The 19,555-nt window shown below is 38.7% G+C and overlaps 1 protein-coding gene across 3 annotated transcripts in view; it reads right to left on the bottom strand.

The window, feature by feature from the left end:
• Positions 1-3,137: 3,137 nt before the first annotated feature.
• GABRG1 (gamma-aminobutyric acid type A receptor subunit gamma1) overlaps positions 3,138-19,555 on the bottom strand; it is a 69,468-nt gene continuing 53,050 nt past the window's right edge. Inside the window, exons 6-9 of one of the 3 annotated variants that reach the window (XM_038399274.2) lie at positions 16,913-17,050; positions 16,447-16,599; positions 13,239-13,450; positions 3,138-4,634 (exon numbers count right to left, since the gene is read on the bottom strand). In XM_038399274.2, coding sequence (XP_038255202.1) covers positions 4,356-4,634; positions 13,239-13,450; positions 16,447-16,599; positions 16,913-17,050 — 782 coding nt within the window. In that variant the 3' untranslated portion in view covers positions 3,138-4,355. The remainder of the gene's footprint in view (positions 4,635-13,238; positions 13,451-16,446; positions 16,600-16,912; positions 17,051-19,555) is intronic. The other 2 variants (XM_038399275.2, XM_043513906.1) reach the window with 2 other exon arrangements.

The following is a 19,555-nucleotide window of genomic DNA, read 5'->3' as shown; positions in this document are numbered from 1 at the left end:
TTTACACTAGTTAAGGATCTCTGCAGGATTTTGCCCTTTTTTCGGAACCCTAGGAAACTACCAATAGCTAAGTAATGATGGGAAAAGTACAAGCATAAACTTAACCCAAGTTTTAAGCACAAAAAAACTTATGTGATTGTCAGGATCACACCAGTTCAGAATTACTATTGCCTTCATATAACCTGTCAGTTTCATGCTGCTTTCATTAAGTGCTAATTAAGTGCATTCAGGTTTACACATACTTGTTACCAGTATTATGCAGAGGACAAATGGTTAAATGGACCAGAGGAATATTCCATGCCAACCTCTTTAAAATAGGAATTTATAAAAGTTTAGGTGTTTTTTATTTTTAAAAGTCACTCTGTGGTAGAAAAGGTAGATATGAGAATGATTCAATAACAGTGGCGCTAAACCTCTTTTATTAAGGCTTTGTTAACTTTGGTGTAAGAGATGCTACAATGTTTAGCTGTTGTTCCATTTAAAAACAAAACTTAAAAGTTATGACGAGGTGTCGGATTCAGCCATTTAACCACTGGTTTCTCTGCATTTGTGTTAGAGCTGGAAAAAAAGAAAGAACTTCAGAAAAAGTATTTTGAAAGTTTCACCCCTAATTTCAAAAGTTAAAAATTAGCTATATAATTGATCAATTAGAGATGGAAAACTATGAAAATGTCATTCTATTTCCTTTCATTTTTTCAAGAATTTCAATTTTCATGCAAATTTCAGAAATTTTGAGCAGCTCTAATTCTATATTGTTCACTGAGGTACATTAAACAGTATCAATGTTAAATTATCCTTTTTCTGAATTTGTCAAACCTCTGGAATTTATAGGTAAAGGTAGCCAATCCAATAAACGAGATTGAACAAGGCAAAGGCTGTTGGAAAGAAGATTCGAGAATAGGAGTCGATTTTGGCAACACGGATGTGTAGTCTTCCTTCTCTCCAAGAACCTGTGCGGCAATCTTCAAAACAACAAAAAAAGCTGGTGCAGTCTTTGCCTTCGAGGCACTCATATCCATAATCCTCGTCATGCTGTTGGAGATGATTAATGTTGTTAATTGCTATTAATGTTGATCCAGGACGGACAGCAATTGCAGGCGATTTCTAAAGAGAACAATATGTTGGTTATAGTCAGAGAGAAAAAAATAACCCTTATGTTTCCCTGGGCGATGCCCAACTACAAATATTTTACAAACAATACACAGAATTTCATGTTTAAATAAATCAATTTTGGAAACTTTTCTAGTTATGAAACATTTTATATAATTAACTGATGAGGCCAAAGGATCATGAATATTTTTCACATGTTGCAATGCACAGTGGATTGTTCTGTGAGGCAGGAATAATAGGTTACAAGCACAAAGAACATTTTGGAACACAGTTGCAGCCTGAAACTTGGGTCACAAACTTGTTCAGAAGCAGGATAAGAACACTACTACCATGGAAAATAGTGGATTTTCCATCTATTAATGTCTTCAGATTAAGCCTGGATGCCTTTCCAGAAGATATACTTTAGCCGAATAAGTTATTAGGCTCAATACAGTGGTAACTGTATGAAAGTTTAATAGCTTTTATGCACAGGAGGTCAGATTAAGTGATCTAATGGTCTCTTCTGGAATTAAAGTTGATGAATGGTAGACCCAGGCAGTTAGGAACCAAGAGCCAAATTCTTCCCCAGCAGAACTCTATTCAAGTCAGTGAAATTGAACCAGTGATTAATATGGCACCAAGTGTTAACTATGTTGAATGGACATGTGCCACATAGAAAGGCAACCTTGCTACAACTTGGTAAAATATGTTATGTAGATAATCTCATCAGGTAAGTGATGGAAGACCTATCACCTGATATTATATAATAATAAAGTAAATAATAAAGTAATAATAATAAATAATAAAGAATGGATTATACATAGGATGTTCTGTTCTACTGTCCTGAATTTTCTTCTTCCTACTCACACTATTTACTTTACTCTTTCCTCCTCCTACTAGTCTCCTTTTTTCATGTTATTTCTCATCTTCAGTCCCCTGGTTCCTTTCCCCATCATTCCTCTATCACGTGTTTTCCCACTCTTCTTCATTCCCTAGTCTGTCCTCTTTCCAACCTCAACCCCACACTCCTCATTTGTCCTCTCATTCACTCTCCTTGTTTCTTCCAATCTCAGATTTGGTATCCCCTTCCGCATTTTTAGGCAGAAAAAAAATGGAGATCCTTCATATTATCCCTATATAATGCTCATATATGTTCCCTTTCCTCTTCCAGCACTTTGACTGAGCACCTTGGTATACTGAACAGGAATGAGGCAGAAAGCAATGGAAAGAAATACATTTAGAAGATAGACCAAGAGAGCACAAATTTGCAATCAAAGCATTTATATCCCTAGTACCTGAAAATATGGAAGGGAATCTCTCTGAAAGATTTGTGGGTGCATGTGGTGGAGGCAAGCAAACAAACATACAAGATGGCCAATAACAGACATGGGAAGTAAAGTCATTTGGGACCTTGCACTTTTGGGGTGCTGTTTCACCACTTACAAGGCTCTACCTTGAACATTGTGTAGGTCTCTGATTCCTTGCTAAAAGAGTGATTTGTGCCAGTGCATTCTTGCAGCCGGTAATCTCCTAGAGTTGGTACTGAAGTGGTACAATGGCCAGCAGTCACTGGCACTGTCCAAAGCCTCCAGAAACATTATTTAAATAATGTATTTTAATATTTTATATCAACTTTATCATAAGCACGGACATTTTGCAGAGACTGCTGTTTCTCATTTTTGGACAGGAGCTAATTATTATCCAAAAGGAATTGTCTCCAATTTTGTGAAAATAAAATACTAACTATATTAGCAATCAACAGTTAGAGGTTTCTCCCCGGATTTCAATTAATACAAATAAAGTTTGTTTTTAAATGAGAAATAAATGTTGCAGTTCAACTTTAATGTTTATTACTCCTGTGATACAGGAGGGCCAGGGAGCAGTGGGAGAGTGCTCGAGGGGAAATATATAAGCTCAAGGCTAATTGAGGGGTGGTTCCCTGTAGACTAGGAAGGTGGCTGCAGGTTAATTGGAGCACTTGCAGTCAATTAAGGTCCTGTTAGGAACCTAATAAAACCCTTTAAAGTACAAGTACAAGTGTACTATAAAACTGCTGCTTTTTAGTGTTGGCTCAGAAGGAGACACACGGAGACAAACAGAATCAATAGAAGCACTACCATTTTGGATTAACCTGTAAACAATATGGGTTTCTGATGAAGTGAAGGAGGCCATGCCGTTTGCTCTGAGGGCTGGAGTTGGAAAGTAATGCCTCTGAATATCATGTGACAGTGGCAGTATTTGGGAGAACAATAGCTGGCCCCACGTCCTACAAACTCTACTGTGCACAATGGTTTTTACAACAATGGGTAGTCCATTTAAATGAATGAGACTTGTTGGGGGAAGGGAGCAGGAGAAAGGAAGGAGAAGCACCATGTTCAGGGCCAGATCCTGATCTGGTTTAAAGTGGAATAGTTCTGGTGAAATCAGTAGAGCTGCACCAATTTACACTAGTTAAGGATCTCTGCAGGATTTTGCCCTTTTTTCGGAACCCTAGGAAACTACCAATAGCTAAGTAATGATGGGAAAAGTACAAGCATAAACTTAACCCAAGTTTTAAGCACAAAAAAACTTATGTGATTGTCAGGATCACACCAGTTCAGAATTACTATTGCCTTCATATAACCTGTCAGTTTCATGCTGCTTTCATTAAGTGCTAATTAAGTGCATTCAGGTTTACACATACTTGTTACCAGTATTATGCAGAGGACAAATGGTTAAATGGACCAGAGGAATATTCCATGCCAACCTCTTTAAAATAGGAATTTATAAAAGTTTAGGTGTTTTTTATTTTTAAAAGTCACTCTGTGGTAGAAAAGGTAGATATGAGAATGATTCAATAACAGTGGCGCTAAACCTCTTTTATTAAGGCTTTGTTAACTTTGGTGTAAGAGATGCTACAATGTTTAGCTGTTGTTCCATTTAAAAACAAAACTTAAAAGTTATGACGAGGTGTCGGATTCAGCCATTTAACCACTGGTTTCTCTGCATTTGTGTTAGAGCTGGAAAAAAAGAAAGAACTTCAGAAAAAGTATTTTGAAAGTTTCACCCCTAATTTCAAAAGTTAAAAATTAGCTATATAATTGATCAATTAGAGATGGAAAACTATGAAAATGTCATTCTATTTCCTTTCATTTTTTCAAGAATTTCAATTTTCATGCAAATTTCAGAAATTTTGAGCAGCTCTAATTCTATATTGTTCACTGAGGTACATTAAACAGTATCAATGTTAAATTATCCTTTTTCTGAATTTGTCAAACCTCTGGAATTTATAGGTAAAGGTAGCCAATCCAATAAACGAGATTGAACAAGGCAAAGGCTGTTGGAAAGAAGATTCGAGAATAGGAGTCGATTTTGGCAACACGGATGTGTAGTCTTCCTTCTCTCCAAGAACCTGTGCGGCAATCTTCAAAACAACAAAAAAAGCTGGTGCAGTCTTTGCCTTCGAGGCACTCATATCCATAATCCTCGTCATGCTGTTGGAGATGATTAATGTTGTTAATTGCTATTAATGTTGATCCAGGACGGACAGCAATTGCAGGCGATTTCTAAAGAGAACAATATGTTGGTTATAGTCAGAGAGAAAAAAATAACCCTTATGTTTCCCTGGGCGATGCCCAACTACAAATATTTTACAAACAATACACAGAATTTCATGTTTAAATAAATCAATTTTGGAAACTTTTCTAGTTATGAAACATTTTATATAATTAACTGATGAGGCCAAAGGATCATGAATATTTTTCACATGTTGCAATGCACAGTGGATTGTTCTGTGAGGCAGGAATAATAGGTTACAAGCACAAAGAACATTTTGGAACACAGTTGCAGCCTGAAACTTGGGTCACAAACTTGTTCAGAAGCAGGATAAGAACACTACTACCATGGAAAATAGTGGATTTTCCATCTATTAATGTCTTCAGATTAAGCCTGGATGCCTTTCCAGAAGATATACTTTAGCCGAATAAGTTATTAGGCTCAATACAGTGGTAACTGTATGAAAGTTTAATAGCTTTTATGCACAGGAGGTCAGATTAAGTGATCTAATGGTCTCTTCTGGAATTAAAGTTGATGAATGGTAGACCCAGGCAGTTAGGAACCAAGAGCCAAATTCTTCCCCAGCAGAACTCTATTCAAGTCAGTGAAATTGAACCAGTGATTAATATGGCACCAAGTGTTAACTATGTTGAATGGACATGTGCCACATAGAAAGGCAACCTTGCTACAACTTGGTAAAATATGTTATGTAGATAATCTCATCAGGTAAGTGATGGAAGACCTATCACCTGATATTATATAATAATAAAGTAAATAATAAAGTAATAATAATAAATAATAAAGAATGGATTATACATAGGATGTTCTGTTCTACTGTCCTGAATTTTCTTCTTCCTACTCACACTATTTACTTTACTCTTTCCTCCTCCTACTAGTCTCCTTTTTTCATGTTATTTCTCATCTTCAGTCCCCTGGTTCCTTTCCCCATCATTCCTCTATCACGTGTTTTCCCACTCTTCTTCATTCCCTAGTCTGTCCTCTTTCCAACCTCAACCCCACACTCCTCATTTGTCCTCTCATTCACTCTCCTTGTTTCTTCCAATCTCAGATTTGGTATCCCCTTCCGCATTTTTAGGCAGAAAAAAAATGGAGATCCTTCATATTATCCCTATATAATGCTCATATATGTTCCCTTTCCTCTTCCAGCACTTTGACTGAGCACCTTGGTATACTGAACAGGAATGAGGCAGAAAGCAATGGAAAGAAATACATTTAGAAGATAGACCAAGAGAGCACAAATTTGCAATCAAAGCATTTATATCCCTAGTACCTGAAAATATGGAAGGGAATCTCTCTGAAAGATTTGTGGGTGCATGTGGTGGAGGCAAGCAAACAAACATACAAGATGGCCAATAACAGACATGGGAAGTAAAGTCATTTGGGACCTTGCACTTTTGGGGTGCTGTTTCACCACTTACAAGGCTCTACCTTGAACATTGTGTAGGTCTCTGATTCCTTGCTAAAAGAGTGATTTGTGCCAGTGCATTCTTGCAGCCGGTAATCTCCTAGAGTTGGTACTGAAGTGGTACAATGGCCAGCAGTCACTGGCACTGTCCAAAGCCTCCAGAAACATTATTTAAATAATGTATTTTAATATTTTATATCAACTTTATCATAAGCACGGACATTTTGCAGAGACTGCTGTTTCTCATTTTTGGACAGGAGCTAATTATTATCCAAAAGGAATTGTCTCCAATTTTGTGAAAATAAAATACTAACTATATTAGCAATCAACAGTTAGAGGTTTCTCCCCGGATTTCAATTAATACAAATAAAGTTTGTTTTTAAATGAGAAATAAATGTTGCAGTTCAACTTTAATGTTTATTACTCCTGTGATACAGGAGGGCCAGGGAGCAGTGGGAGAGTGCTCGAGGGGAAATATATAAGCTCAAGGCTAATTGAGGGGTGGTTCCCTGTAGACTAGGAAGGTGGCTGCAGGTTAATTGGAGCACTTGCAGTCAATTAAGGTCCTGTTAGGAACCTAATAAAACCCCCTGCTTCAGGCAGACAGGGAAGGTGGAAGGAGAGAGGACTGGAGCTTGGAGGTGTGCTGTGAGACTTGGAAAAATCAGAGAACTGAAGTAAGGGGGACCCTGCCCCAGTAGGGGAGGGAGACTTCCTTCTCCAGCATCTAAGGACTGCAGGTATCCCACCCAAGGAGGAAGAGGGTAAGAATCCAGGAGCTGAGAGGGGCTGGGGCTCAGAGAAAGGAGCAAACCCAGACCCCTCCCCTGCTTCCCTCTTTTACCACCTTCCTGGGCCACTAGAACAGGAGAAAGGGGTGACATCTTGGCTCCCTACCAAGAAAAGAACAGGACCCACCAGACTAACATTGGCCATCTTATCACACTATTTTAAAGCAATAAGTAGAAAGATACAGGGCCTGATTCATTACAGGGCTACCTTGGTTTTACACCAACCTGACTCCATTGGTTTCAGTGGTGTAAAATTCACAGAACAGTGGTGAGGGCTGCATAAAGGGTGCAGTGGGGGGTGAGGTCTCTAAACTTTGTCATGAGGAAAATAACCAAAACCACTTTCAGCTTTTACTTCTATGCAATGTACTGAAATAAAATGGTTTTTTAGAAGCTTTTTTCTTTTAACTGTCTACTCATTCTTGCCAGCAAATTAAAGATGTATGGGCTGGATGAATGGACTATAAGGTAGAAAGAAAGCTGGCTAGATTGTCAGGCTCAATGGGTAATGATCAATGGTTCCATGTCTAGTTGGCAGCTGGTATAAAGCAGAGTGTCCCAAGGGTCAGTCCTGGAGCTGGTTTTGTTCAATATCTTTATTAATAATCTGGAGGATGGTGTGTATTGCACCCTTAGCAAGTTTACAGATGACACTAAACTGGGAGGAGTGGTAGATATGCTGGAGGGTAGGGATAAGATACAGAGGGATCCAGACCAATTAGAGGATTGGGCCAAAAGAAATCGGAGGTTCAACAAGGACAAGTGCAGAGTCCTGCACTTAGGAAGGAAGAATCCCATGCACTGCTACAGACTAGGGACTGAATGGCTAGGCAGCAGTTCTGCAGAAAAGGACCTAGGGGTTATGGTGGACGAGAAACTGGATATAAGTCAACAGCATGTCCTTGTTGCCAAAAAGGCTAATGGTATTTTGGGTTGTATAAATAGGAGCATTGCCAGCAGATCGAGGGACATGATCATTCCCCTCTATTTGGCATTGGTGAGGCCTGATCTGAAGTACTGTGTCCAGTTTTGGGCCCCACAAGAAGAATGTGGAAAAATTGGAAAGAGTCCAGCGGAGGGCAACAAAAATGATTAGGGGACTGGAACACATGATTTATGAGGAGAAGCTGAGGGAACTGGGATTATTTAGTCTGCAGAGGAGAAGAATGAGGGGGGATTTGATAGCTGCCTTCAACTACCTGAAAGGGGGTTCCAAAGAGGATGGATCTAGACTCTTCTCAGTGGTACCAGATGACCGAATGAGGAGTAATGGTCTCAAGTTGCAGTAGGGAAGGTTTAAGTTGCATATTAGGAAAAACTTTTTCACTAGGAGGGTGGTGAAGCACTGAAATGGGTTACCTAGGGAGGTGGTGACATCTCCTTTCTTAGAGGATTTTAAGGTCAGGCTTGAGAAAGCCTTGACTGGGATGATTTAGTTGGGGATTAGGTCCTGCTTTGAGCAGGGCGTTGGACTAGATGACCTCCTGAGGTCCCTCCCAACCCTGATATTCTATGAAATCATTCAAAAATGTATTAGTGTTAAGCAGCAGAAACATAAAACTGGTCAGAACAGTATAACTAAAATTCATTTGCAAATTTAACACCATTAATTGGGGCTTGAATAGGAACTGGGAGTTGCTGGCTCATTACAGAAGCAGCTTTGCCTCTCCTGGAATTGACACCTCATCTATTGTTGGGAGTGGACTACATCCACCCTGATCGAATTGGCCCTGTCCTCACTGGTTCTACACTTATGAGGTAACTTCCTTCTCTTCATGTGTCAGTATATTTGTCTGCATCTGTAACTTTCACTCCATGCATCTGAAGAAGTGACGTTTTTATCCACGAAAGCTTATACTTAAATAAATCTGTTAGTCTTTAAAGTGCCACCGGACTCCTTGTTTTGTGGTCAGAACAGTGTATACCTTTCCACATTCAATAATCTCATTAATTAATTATGGCCTCACAGCACCTCTGTAAGACAGTTAAGTATTATACCCGCATTACAAAAGGGAAAATTTAGGCCCAGAGCTGACAAGTCATTTATCCAAGATGGCACAGCTATTCACTGCCAGAGGTGTCCTGACTATTTGTGTAAAAAGATACCCAAGAATCTTGAAACTACCCAAAGCAAGGGTTTCAGATGCTCTGAGCAGTTCTAATTCTATCCAGTAAAGGAACACACCCATAACTTATCCAAACAGTTACAATATGTAATGGCTTGATACCCTTTTATTCTTACCTAAAAATAAAAGTATCTGAAGCATGTCTAGGTCCCTTGCTCTGAGATTTTCTTGCTCATAAAGATCAAATTTTGTAGGAGAAGAGGTTATGGTGTAAGCATGTCAGTAAGTGAAAGATGGAACAGTAGAAGAAGAAGAAGCAAATGGATTTAAGAGAGTGGAAGAGGTATGTCCCACTGTTAGGAGCAAGATACAGTTTAATCTGTGTCTAGCCTGGAAGATAAAATGGCAGCACATGTCCATCAGAGTAAGTGTCATTTATAAAAAATAGTGTGCACAATCTAAAATGCTCCTTTTGCTCCAGAATATGACTGACACCCACAGCAAAGAACACAACATGTGGAAGAATCAGGCTGTACAACCCCTACTGCTCTCTCTCCTTAGGCCAGCAAAGAGTTGAGAATGCTGGAGATGTGATGTCTTCAAACTCGTTCAGGAGATGGAGAAGGAATGAGAGAGACCTGAGTCACACAACTGTGATCAATCTAGTTGTGAGAAGAATTAGTGGAATGTTCCACCAATGGGCTCAAAGAAGTGAATGACAATAATTGGAATGTTCCATAGCACAGAATTTCAAAGGAGGGAGAATCACTGGGGACCAAAAAAAAAAGCATAAGGGAAAAAAGAAATAGCTTGAGGAGAGAAAAGAGCAGGAAAGCTCAGAATAAAAGAAAATCATAAAAAGAAAAAAGTAAACTTTAAAATCTAGAGGTCAGGAAAGGCCAGATCCTCAGCTGGGGTAAATCAGCATGTACATTTCCCAGACCTGAAGAAGAACTCAGTGTAAGTTGGAAAGCTTGTCTCTCTCATCACCAAAAGTTAGTCCAATAAAAGATATTCTCACCACCTTGTCTCACTAATCCTGGGACCGACACGCTTAGAACAACACTGCATACACCTTGCTGCTTGAAATTTCCCTACTGTGTCTTTTGTGTAATATGCATCCATCTGACACATAACAAGGAACTTTTTAAACATGGAACTTTGTTACTCAGCCTATTTCCCACATCCTGGGAAATTTTTAACTTAATGAAGATTCTACTTTCAGAAAGTTATTTACCAATTCAGTGCTGCTAAGACGACAACTCTTCATTCAAATTCCTTTATTCACGGAAATATGTTTTCAGCTCCATATATTGTAGTAATCTTGCTGTTGTGAGACTATACAGACAAGATGTATCCTTTTGCTTATTTATGACATGGTTATATATTTATATATTGCATAATGATATGCTGCATATTAATATTTTATTATGTTTACCCTTTGGGGATTATTAAAAGTGTATTATGTTCATTGAAGGGAAAAAGTAACCTCTTTTCTCCTAACCTAACTTTTCTCTGGGCATGAAAATTAACTTAGCCCTACAACCATCACTGAAACGGCTATGTGAATACTAACAAATGAAGTAAAATGCTGTTGATGGATTCACCTCCTGCCCCTGCATGTTAGTAAGTATTCTGTAGAATAAACAATCAGTTTAGAATAACAAGTTCTAATCAGCTGCAAGATCTTGCCCTTTGATAAAATGCTATATTATCAGCATCTTCTTGGAGTAAACTCCAAGAGTAATAATCTCTTACTAAATACACAGCTGGAAATAGACTCCTATAAGCCATCTTTCCAGAACAAGTGTGAATGAAAACTTTTCATAAAGAATTAAACTGATTTTTTAATTAAATTGGTTTTAAAATAGTACACCCATAATCAGAAGGAAAAAAAGGAATTAATAGAGAACTTGAAGAAAGGCAGTTGAAAAAACATCAGAGTTTGTAACTGTGTGTCTTCTCTCTAATTAGATTGTTAGTTTAATTGTTTTGTTTGGAATTAGAAATCTCACTGCATTTAAACAATGTCACTGAGAAAAAACTACATTTTTCATTAGATTGGTATTTTTATAACTAATACATTAAATTAAAAAATTATTCCTCTATTTTCAGATTAATCACTTCGCAAATATGAGCTTTCAGATATTTTTAGTTTGCTGTAAACATGTTTGAAGAAATATGGATGAACAGATGTATGCATTTCTCAGACCATAAGAAGCAAAGCACATTTATAAAGGAAAACACATAATTAAACAGTGTTCTAGATATTGTATCATTGGTTCTCATTTAGATAAATCTCTAGCTACACATTCAGTAATTGATTCTATGTATGCCTCACCAATACTGTATATTTTATATTGCTTTAGGTGCTGTAAGTCTTGTATCATTTGGCAGAATATCATACAAATGCTTAGTTTATGAAAGCAAATTCAGTAAAATCTGGGAATTCAGTATTAACGCACCTCCGTTACTTTAATGGATATTAGTCAGCCACTAATTCAAAAGAGATGTTTAGATATTTTGACTCTGATATTAGAAGACTTTTAATACTACTAAAAGGTTGTTATGGAAAAAATATATGCCCTTAACCAACTCTTTTTCCCCCAGGCTGGGAAAGAAGAGAGATTCTCATTACTTCTATTATTAAAATACATGGGATGCATTCAGCCTCACTGGTGATGGAGGCAGATTAGCTAGGTTAAAGTGAAGGACAGTTTCTCTTCCTTGGGTAGGCAGCACTCCCCCAGAGCTCCCTTTCCTCCTTGGTACGTTGAGAGCTTCCCTTCCTGTTTCAGTCTACCGTGACCAGTAGACACATATTGCAGTGACCTCCCTAGAGCCATGTGCTAAAAGTGAAGCTCAGACACACCATCACCTACAGCCTCTATCTTTGTCACCCCTTCCCATCAATTAAGCTTAGGCTCCCCTTCCATCTGTGACTGCATGTTCTCCTACCAGATCAGTCCAAGAGATTCTAAGCCTTCCTTTCCCCTGCTGCTCCCATGGCTCCCTGATTGGGCTGGACTGCCCTAGAATCATGGGGCTGCAAAGGTGACTTAAAGTTGCATTCCCTCCACTCCATCCTAGACCTATCCCAAACACAGTTCAGCCACATTAGAGAACCTGATCTCCAACAGCAATGTTCACCTTCAATACCTAGAAACTTTTTCTTTGATCTGGTCATGACACGATGCTCTGTCATTCTCTGGTTTCCTCAAGCTGGAGGAAAAAAAGGAGGAGGTGTCAGTCACTTGCGCAGTGGTATTGCCACCAAGCTGTACCTTCTTTTAATTCAATGATTTGGAAGGGGGCTTTGCAGCAAGGTAGCTTTGGGGCATTTTCCTGCCTCGTCCTTGTCCTCCTGCAAGATTTCCCAAAGAAAGTAGTGACCAAGCTTCAATTATTATGAACTAAGGCTATTTCAGTTTGTGTTTCAATGCACAAGATATTCAATGCCTTTATCTCAATGTTTTGTAAATTTAAAGTTTAGTTTGAAGTATTTTTTCCTCTTTGCTAGTATTAGATTCTTTGAAAAATATACTGAACGGGTTTTATATATTAGAACACATGCTTCATTAAAATAGTCTAATATTTGTTCCTGTACTTCTGCTGTGTGGAGCTTCACACAACAAATCTCAGACTTTAATACCAGGGTGCTTATTCAATTAAAAAAAAAATCCTTGAATGAGGCTATGGAATTTGCTTTTCACGAAAGCAAGGAATAAAGAATTCTGGCTGAAGTAGAATATAATGTTTTCTATGCCAGTGTCCTCATACCCTCAATCCACCTACAACATCTGTTTCTGCAATATTGTGCCCTGATCCTGTGCCTAGATGTGTTAGCATGGACCCTGCACACAGGCCGAATCTTCAATGGGATTCATCACTCATTGAGTTACTGGGTCCGCAGTAGTGGATCCTGATGAAGCATTGGGTTTCTCCATTGAAACCATGAAAAATTATGTTCAACTGCTTTTTGGCTTCTCTTATATCCATTAGAGAGTAGGATGAGCCTACATTCATGTTCATTTGTGCCATTATCAGGAAATGAATCCCAGGGTGAAAGGCTGCAGTGTTAAGTGCCTTTGACGGTTAGCCTCGCAGTTTGCCAGCTAGCCTCTTAAACGTTCCTTTTAGATTGCAAGCTTCTTGGAGCAGGGACCATCTTTTTTTGTTCTGTGTTTATACAGCACCTAGAACCATGGGTTCCTGGTCCATGACTAGACTCCCAGGTGTTATGGTAATACAAATAAAAAAATAACTTTTTGTAAAAAATTAAAATACAGACATTACAAATAAGCAGGCTTTTCCCAAATTGCTTAAACTTACAGCTGGCTTGTGTTTTGATGACTTCTCTTTCTCTTTGTTCCCTTTTTTGTTGCTGGTGAAGTAATGCAAGGTGCCATACTCCATCAAGGCAGCAAACACAAAAATGAAGCAAACTGAAACAAAAAGGTCCATTGCTGTCACATATGAAACCTTGGGGAGAGATTTCCTAGCAATTGTACTTAGTGTTGTCATAGTCAATACTGTAGTAATACCTGTTCAAAAACAGAAACAAACGGAGGTATTTCAATAAGTGATCCTACAAACAGATTTAGTTGTGAAGCATTTAATTTATTCCCTTTAGTACCAAAGCAATCAAACTGGCACAGCGTTCCCCAATACTACAATCAGATCTGAGCAAACTGACTCTTTTACCTACACAGAGCCTACTGACTTTCATGAGGCTCCATGTGAGCACAAATATATGTGCCAGCACAAGAGTCCATCCCCATGGATCCACTGGCAAGACTGGGGCCATAGAGAGCTAGATGATTTTAGCCTCTGTTCAAATCCTCTCTGTTCTCCCACACATTGCAGAGTTAAATAAATTGTAAAGGTCTGTGAAATTTTCAACATTTTCTACAGCATAATGTTATTCAGATTTTAAATATTTTTAAAATATGAATAAGGACCAAATGTTAATATCTAGGGAAAAGGTGCACTACTTAACCATTGATTCTTCAGAAGAAAGGGTTAACTGGGTGAAATGTAGTGGCCCTTGATATACAGGAGGTCAGACTTGATGATCTAATGATCCCTTCTGGCCTTCATCTCTATGAAAGTTCTAATTCATAGAAGAGGCATTCCACCTAAGACTCGCTGCTCAGCCTTTGACATATGAACCAATCACACAGAAGAGCTGGCTTTAGTAACTATATATTCAAAATCCACACCAAATCACACTTCATTAATGTAATACAACAATTTTGTATTATATTTTCTGCTTCATGATTAATTTTAGAATGCAAGGGCTACTCCAATTTCATATTGGCACACCTAACAATGCAGATAAGTATCTAGTGGGATTTTCAAAAATGCCTACCTCCCAGTAGGTGTTTTTTAAAAAATCCATTAGGCGCCTATGTGCATCTTTAGGTGCCTTCAAAAATCTGAACCACTGTGCTTTGGAAAGGCACAATTTCTGTCAAGGTTCTGCCATACATGTGGGTGGGGTGAGCAGTCAGCTCCATCCATTAGCAAGTCTCCCTCTTCAGTGCACCATTCCTACTGCAACAGCCAGTGGGTAAGGGATGGGCATGGTCTTGTACCCTCCCACTATTCTAGTTTCAGAGTCCTGTTCCACAGGGGAAGACGGAACACTAGCAAACATTCCCAGTGTTCCTCACAATGAAAGCAGTAGAGACGTTGCTATTGTGAAGCTATGGAATGGCTGCTCACAGGTGGAGATGGGGTAGGGGGAAAAGGTGTCTGGATTGCTCCTCTGTCACCATGGATGCAACACAGTTTCCTCATAGTTCAGCCCTTTAATGATAGAAATAAACTTTATCACAGGAGCTTTGTTTGTCAAATAGAGTTAAAGTGCAGTTATACTCAGAAGAGTAACTCTCTAAAAAAACAGTATGGTGGGGTATTCTGGTTTTGTGTCTCTCCCCTGTCCCCCCCCCCAATGTTTTCATATCAAATTAGCTTCATTTACATGTAAAATCTTTGACCACCATCACCACACCACTCCATCTGCCAGTCAGCAAAATCATCCTGGGATCTGACAGTCAAACAGGGTTCTTTACTGCTTACACATCAGTCAACAATAACTAACCCAACTGGCATGAGTTATAGTGCAGTACTATAAACCTCTATGACATACCTGAAACACATTTTAGTTGGAACAGCATTACTGTTGCTGATATGAGAGCTGGAAAAAATACTAGCTTGATTATCATACCCTAGGGTAAGTTTTCAGGGCTGGCAGTTTAGAAGAAACACCTTATAAAGTGAACAAATTGAATATTCAGTTGGCAAGAGACAATGAATCAGGAACATAGGATGCCATATTTACATTCTCTTTTCAGACTGTACCCACGCTGAGGTTTAATACTATACTTTAGAGGTAATATATATATATATTCTCAATATCATGAGACATGTCAAATAATTAGGTTTTAAACTCTATTCACTAAAATTTTATGGAACTTTTTGTTAATTAAATAGCATAGAACTAAGTGAAAAAATTCATCACTTTTTAAAAAAATCTAGATCTTCCTGTGTTCTTCCTGTATATTAGTATATTATTAGTATATTCCTGTATATTAGTGTCAGTCATGCTGTCAGTAAACTCCTGTTACTCATACTACAGTAGGTAAATAGTAGTATATTGAACAATGATATTTCTTTCTAACCAAATTTGCAAGTGTTCTCCTACAGACTGAAAGTATTTATTCTGATAAACCAGTACTTTTGAAGAGAGCATAAATAATTGCAACACGTTAACAAGAGTAAATATGGTTTCTTTAGTATCACTAAAATTAGAAACTGTTTTGGCTACTACTATTCTTAAACTGATTTAATTAAATGAGCTTGGATGAGTGCCTTAACCAAATGTTAAAACAGAACCAATATTGACAGGCTATAATACATTTAGACTGATAGTCTCCAATCTGCTCTGTGGCATGGAGTACAGCAAAACCATGGAAATAACAGAAATGGGGCTTAATTCTGCTCTCACACAAGTTTAACTCAATCATTAATTTCAGTTGAGTTACTCCCAATTTGTCCAGGTGTGAGAGGAGAATCAGGCATATGTAGACAGGAACAACTGTTATGTTTAAGTGTCCTTCCCCTTCTGCATATAGAAAAGGAAAGGGTGACTTGATCTCTGAGAAAGAAGCCAGAGAACAGAAAACTTGTGGTCCCAGGCCAATAAAGACACAGATAGGTTAAAAACTGGTATTAGTTAATCTTCCTGGATTAACTGCTCCTGTGTTCTGCAACTGTCACTGCAGCAAAATCATGCCTCTCAGCCTAATCATTGACCATCCTGCCCTCATGCTGGATGATACGAAGAGCATATATAGAAAACTCCTCTATGTGCACAGCTAAAGATCCAGGGGGGTTGGATCAAGATTCCCTGAGAATTTTCAGTCTCTGCTGTGTGTCCCCTGGTGCAAGCCCAGAACCATAATTTTAAAGTCATGGATATTTTTGATTAGTTTATTTCTCTTTGAAGATTTTTATGCATGGGGAACATACATACCTAATGATGTCCTTGCAGGCACAGCGTCTTTATTAATCCAAAATGAGACCCATGAAAGAACAACTGTTAGTATACAAGGAATGTATGTCTGAATAGTAAAGTATCCCATGCGTCTGCTCAGATCAAAGAAGATTGTCATGATAATATAGTCCCCTACGAGGAAAAAGCCCACAATTCTAATTAGACATTGCAAGTGGTTTTCTATCCCATAATTTTGGTATTCTTGTTCCAAATACATACCATGTTGTAAAATTTACAGTGGGAAACATAATGTACTTTCCTTTTAAACAAAGCTGCCAAAGGACTTTTATCCATTAAAACAGGTCAGCTGCAAATTCTGTTTTGCCCTAGACATTAGTAGCACACACAACTAAATGGTTGCTTGTACAATTTAGGCAAAGAATGAAAGTGCGTAGGCTGCTAATCCTCTAAATGCATGCAAGAAAATATCAGATTTTTTCCGTACCAGACAGAGTATGAGAAATTTCAGTTGTATTTCGTAACCCTACAAATGCAAACTGGTACAATCTCCAGTATTTGGGATCTGCGACTGCAACAGCGGTTGTCTTCCATTTGTATTCAATTTCATTTCTGGGGTATCCATCTAGAACAAAGTAGACCAAACCAAGTATTCATTCACAGTATACAGCAAAGAATGCTTTCACTTGTGATCTCTGAAATTAGATACAACCCAAATAACTGGGTCAGAAAACAACTGCTTTATAACATACCTGATGTACTATTAAGCTTTAGCCTGCAAATGTCTCAATTTTAAGTGTGGCTAAATGTACTACCGACCAAAATGATAGAGAATACAGACATTTAAGGAAAATGTATGTCTCAAATTAATAATATAATATTCAAATATGAAAAAGTTTAGCTTGTAGTGATTCTGTTTTTTTAGAATGATAGTTTAATGTAATAAAACGGAGGGGCATAATTTGAGAAGCATATTTAAAGCTTAAATGTGGTAGCTACTTTTATTTATTCCATACTTAATTTGCTTTAAAAGATATAAATGCTTTTGGAAACTTATTTGCCTTTCCACGCTGGATATTTGGGACCTGATTCAGAACTACATTAATCCAGTTTTAGGTGCACTAGGCCAATTCAATCTCTCAGAAGACAGAGGTTATGTCTACACTACAAATGCTACAGTGACACAGCTGCAGCTGTGTAGGTATTTGCTACAACAACAGAAGGGTTTTTCCACTGCTATAATAAATCTACCCATCCTCCCTCAAGTGGCAATAGCTAGGTCCACGGAAGTTTAGGTCACCTTAACTACATCTCTCTTTTTCATACCACTGCGCAGCATAGCTAGGTCAACCTATGTTTTAGATGTAGAACAGGCCTGAGCTGTGAAATCATGTTTAGTTGAAGTACTTAAGAAGCAAACATTAAGCAATAATATTCATTTAAGAAGATTCACTGTAGTTACATTCATCTCCTATTACACTGTACATTAAGGAATAAATTGTTAAGATGTGTTCAGTATTTTAAAAAAAGAAAAGGAGTACTTGTGGCACCTTAGAGACTAACAAATTTATTAGAGCATAAGCTTTCGTGAGCTACAGCTCACTTCATCGGATGCATTTGGTGGAAAAAACAGAGGAGAGATTTATATACACACACACAGAGAACATGAAACAATGGGTTTATCATACACACTGTAAGGAGAGTGATCACTTAAGATAAGCCATCACCAACAGCAGGGGGGGAAGGAGGAAAACCTTTCATGGTGACAAGCAGGTAGGCTAATTCCAGCAGTTAACAAGAATATCAGAGGAACAGTGGGGGGTGGGGTGGGAGGGAGAAATACCATGGGGAAATAGTTTTACTTTGTGTAATGACTCATCCATTCCCAGTCTCTATTCAAGCCTAAGTTAATTGTATCCAGTTTGCAAATTAATTCCAATTCAGCAGTCTCTCGTTGGAGTCTGTTTTTGAAGCTTTTTTGTTGAAGTATAGCCACTCTTAGGTCTGTGATCGAGTGACCAGAGAGATTGAAGTGTTCTCCAACTGGTTTTTGAATGTTATAATTCTTGACGTCTGATTTGTGTCCATTCATTCTTTTACGTAGAGACTGTCCAGTTTGGCCAATGTACATGGCAGAGGGGCATTGCTGGCACATGATGGCATATATCACATTGGTAGATGCACAGGTGAACGAGCCTCTGATGGTGTGGCTGATGTGATTAGGCCCTATGATGGTATCCCCTGAATAGATATGTGGACAGAGTTGGCAACGGGCTTTGTTGCAAGGATAGGTTCCTGGGTTAGTGGTTCTGTTGTGTGGTGTGTGGTTGCTGGTGAGTATTTGCTTCAGATTGGGGGGCTGTCTGTAAGCAAGGACTGGTCTGTCTCCCAAGATCTGAGAGAGCGATGGCTCGTCCTTCAGGATAGGTTGTAGATCCTTGATGATGCGTTGGAGGGGTTTTAGTTGGGGGCTGAAGGTGATGGCTAGTGGCGTTCTGTTGTTTTCTTTGTTGGGCCTGTCCTGTAGTAGGTGACTTCTGGGTACTCTTCTGGCTCTGTCAATCTGTTTCTTCACTTCAGCAGGTGGGTACTGTAGTTGTAGGAATGCATGATAGAGATCTTGTAGGTGTTTGTCTCTGTCTGAGGGGTTGGAGCAAATGCGGTTATATCGTAGCGCTTGGCTGTAGACAATGGATCGAGTGGTATGATCTGGATGAAAGCTAGAGGCATGTAGGTAGGAATAGCGGTCAGTAGGTTTCCGATATAGGGTGGTGTTTATGTGACCATCACTTATTAGCACCGTAGTGTCCAGGAAGTGGATCTCTTGTGTGGACTGGTCCAGGCTGAGGTTGATGGTGGGATGGAAATTGTTGAAATCATGGTGGAATTCCTCAAGAGCTTCTTTTCCATGGGTCCAGATGATGAAGATGTCATCAATGTAGCGCAAGTAGAGTAGGGGCATTAGGGAACGAGAGCTGAGGAAGCGTTGTTCTAAGTCAGCCATAAAAATGTTGGCATACTGTGGGGCCATGCGGGTACCCATCGCAGTGCCGCTGATTTGAAGGTATACATTGTCACCAAATGTGAAATAGTTATGGGTCAGGACAAAGTCACAAAGTTCTGCCACCAG

Source organism: Dermochelys coriacea, chromosome 4 (genome assembly GCF_009764565.3).
Source record: "Dermochelys coriacea isolate rDerCor1 chromosome 4, rDerCor1.pri.v4, whole genome shotgun sequence".
Taxonomy (NCBI): Eukaryota; Metazoa; Chordata; order Testudines; family Dermochelyidae; genus Dermochelys; species Dermochelys coriacea.
Note: the sequence above shows the minus strand (reverse complement) of the source record. Positions and strands in the feature narration are given on the sequence as shown.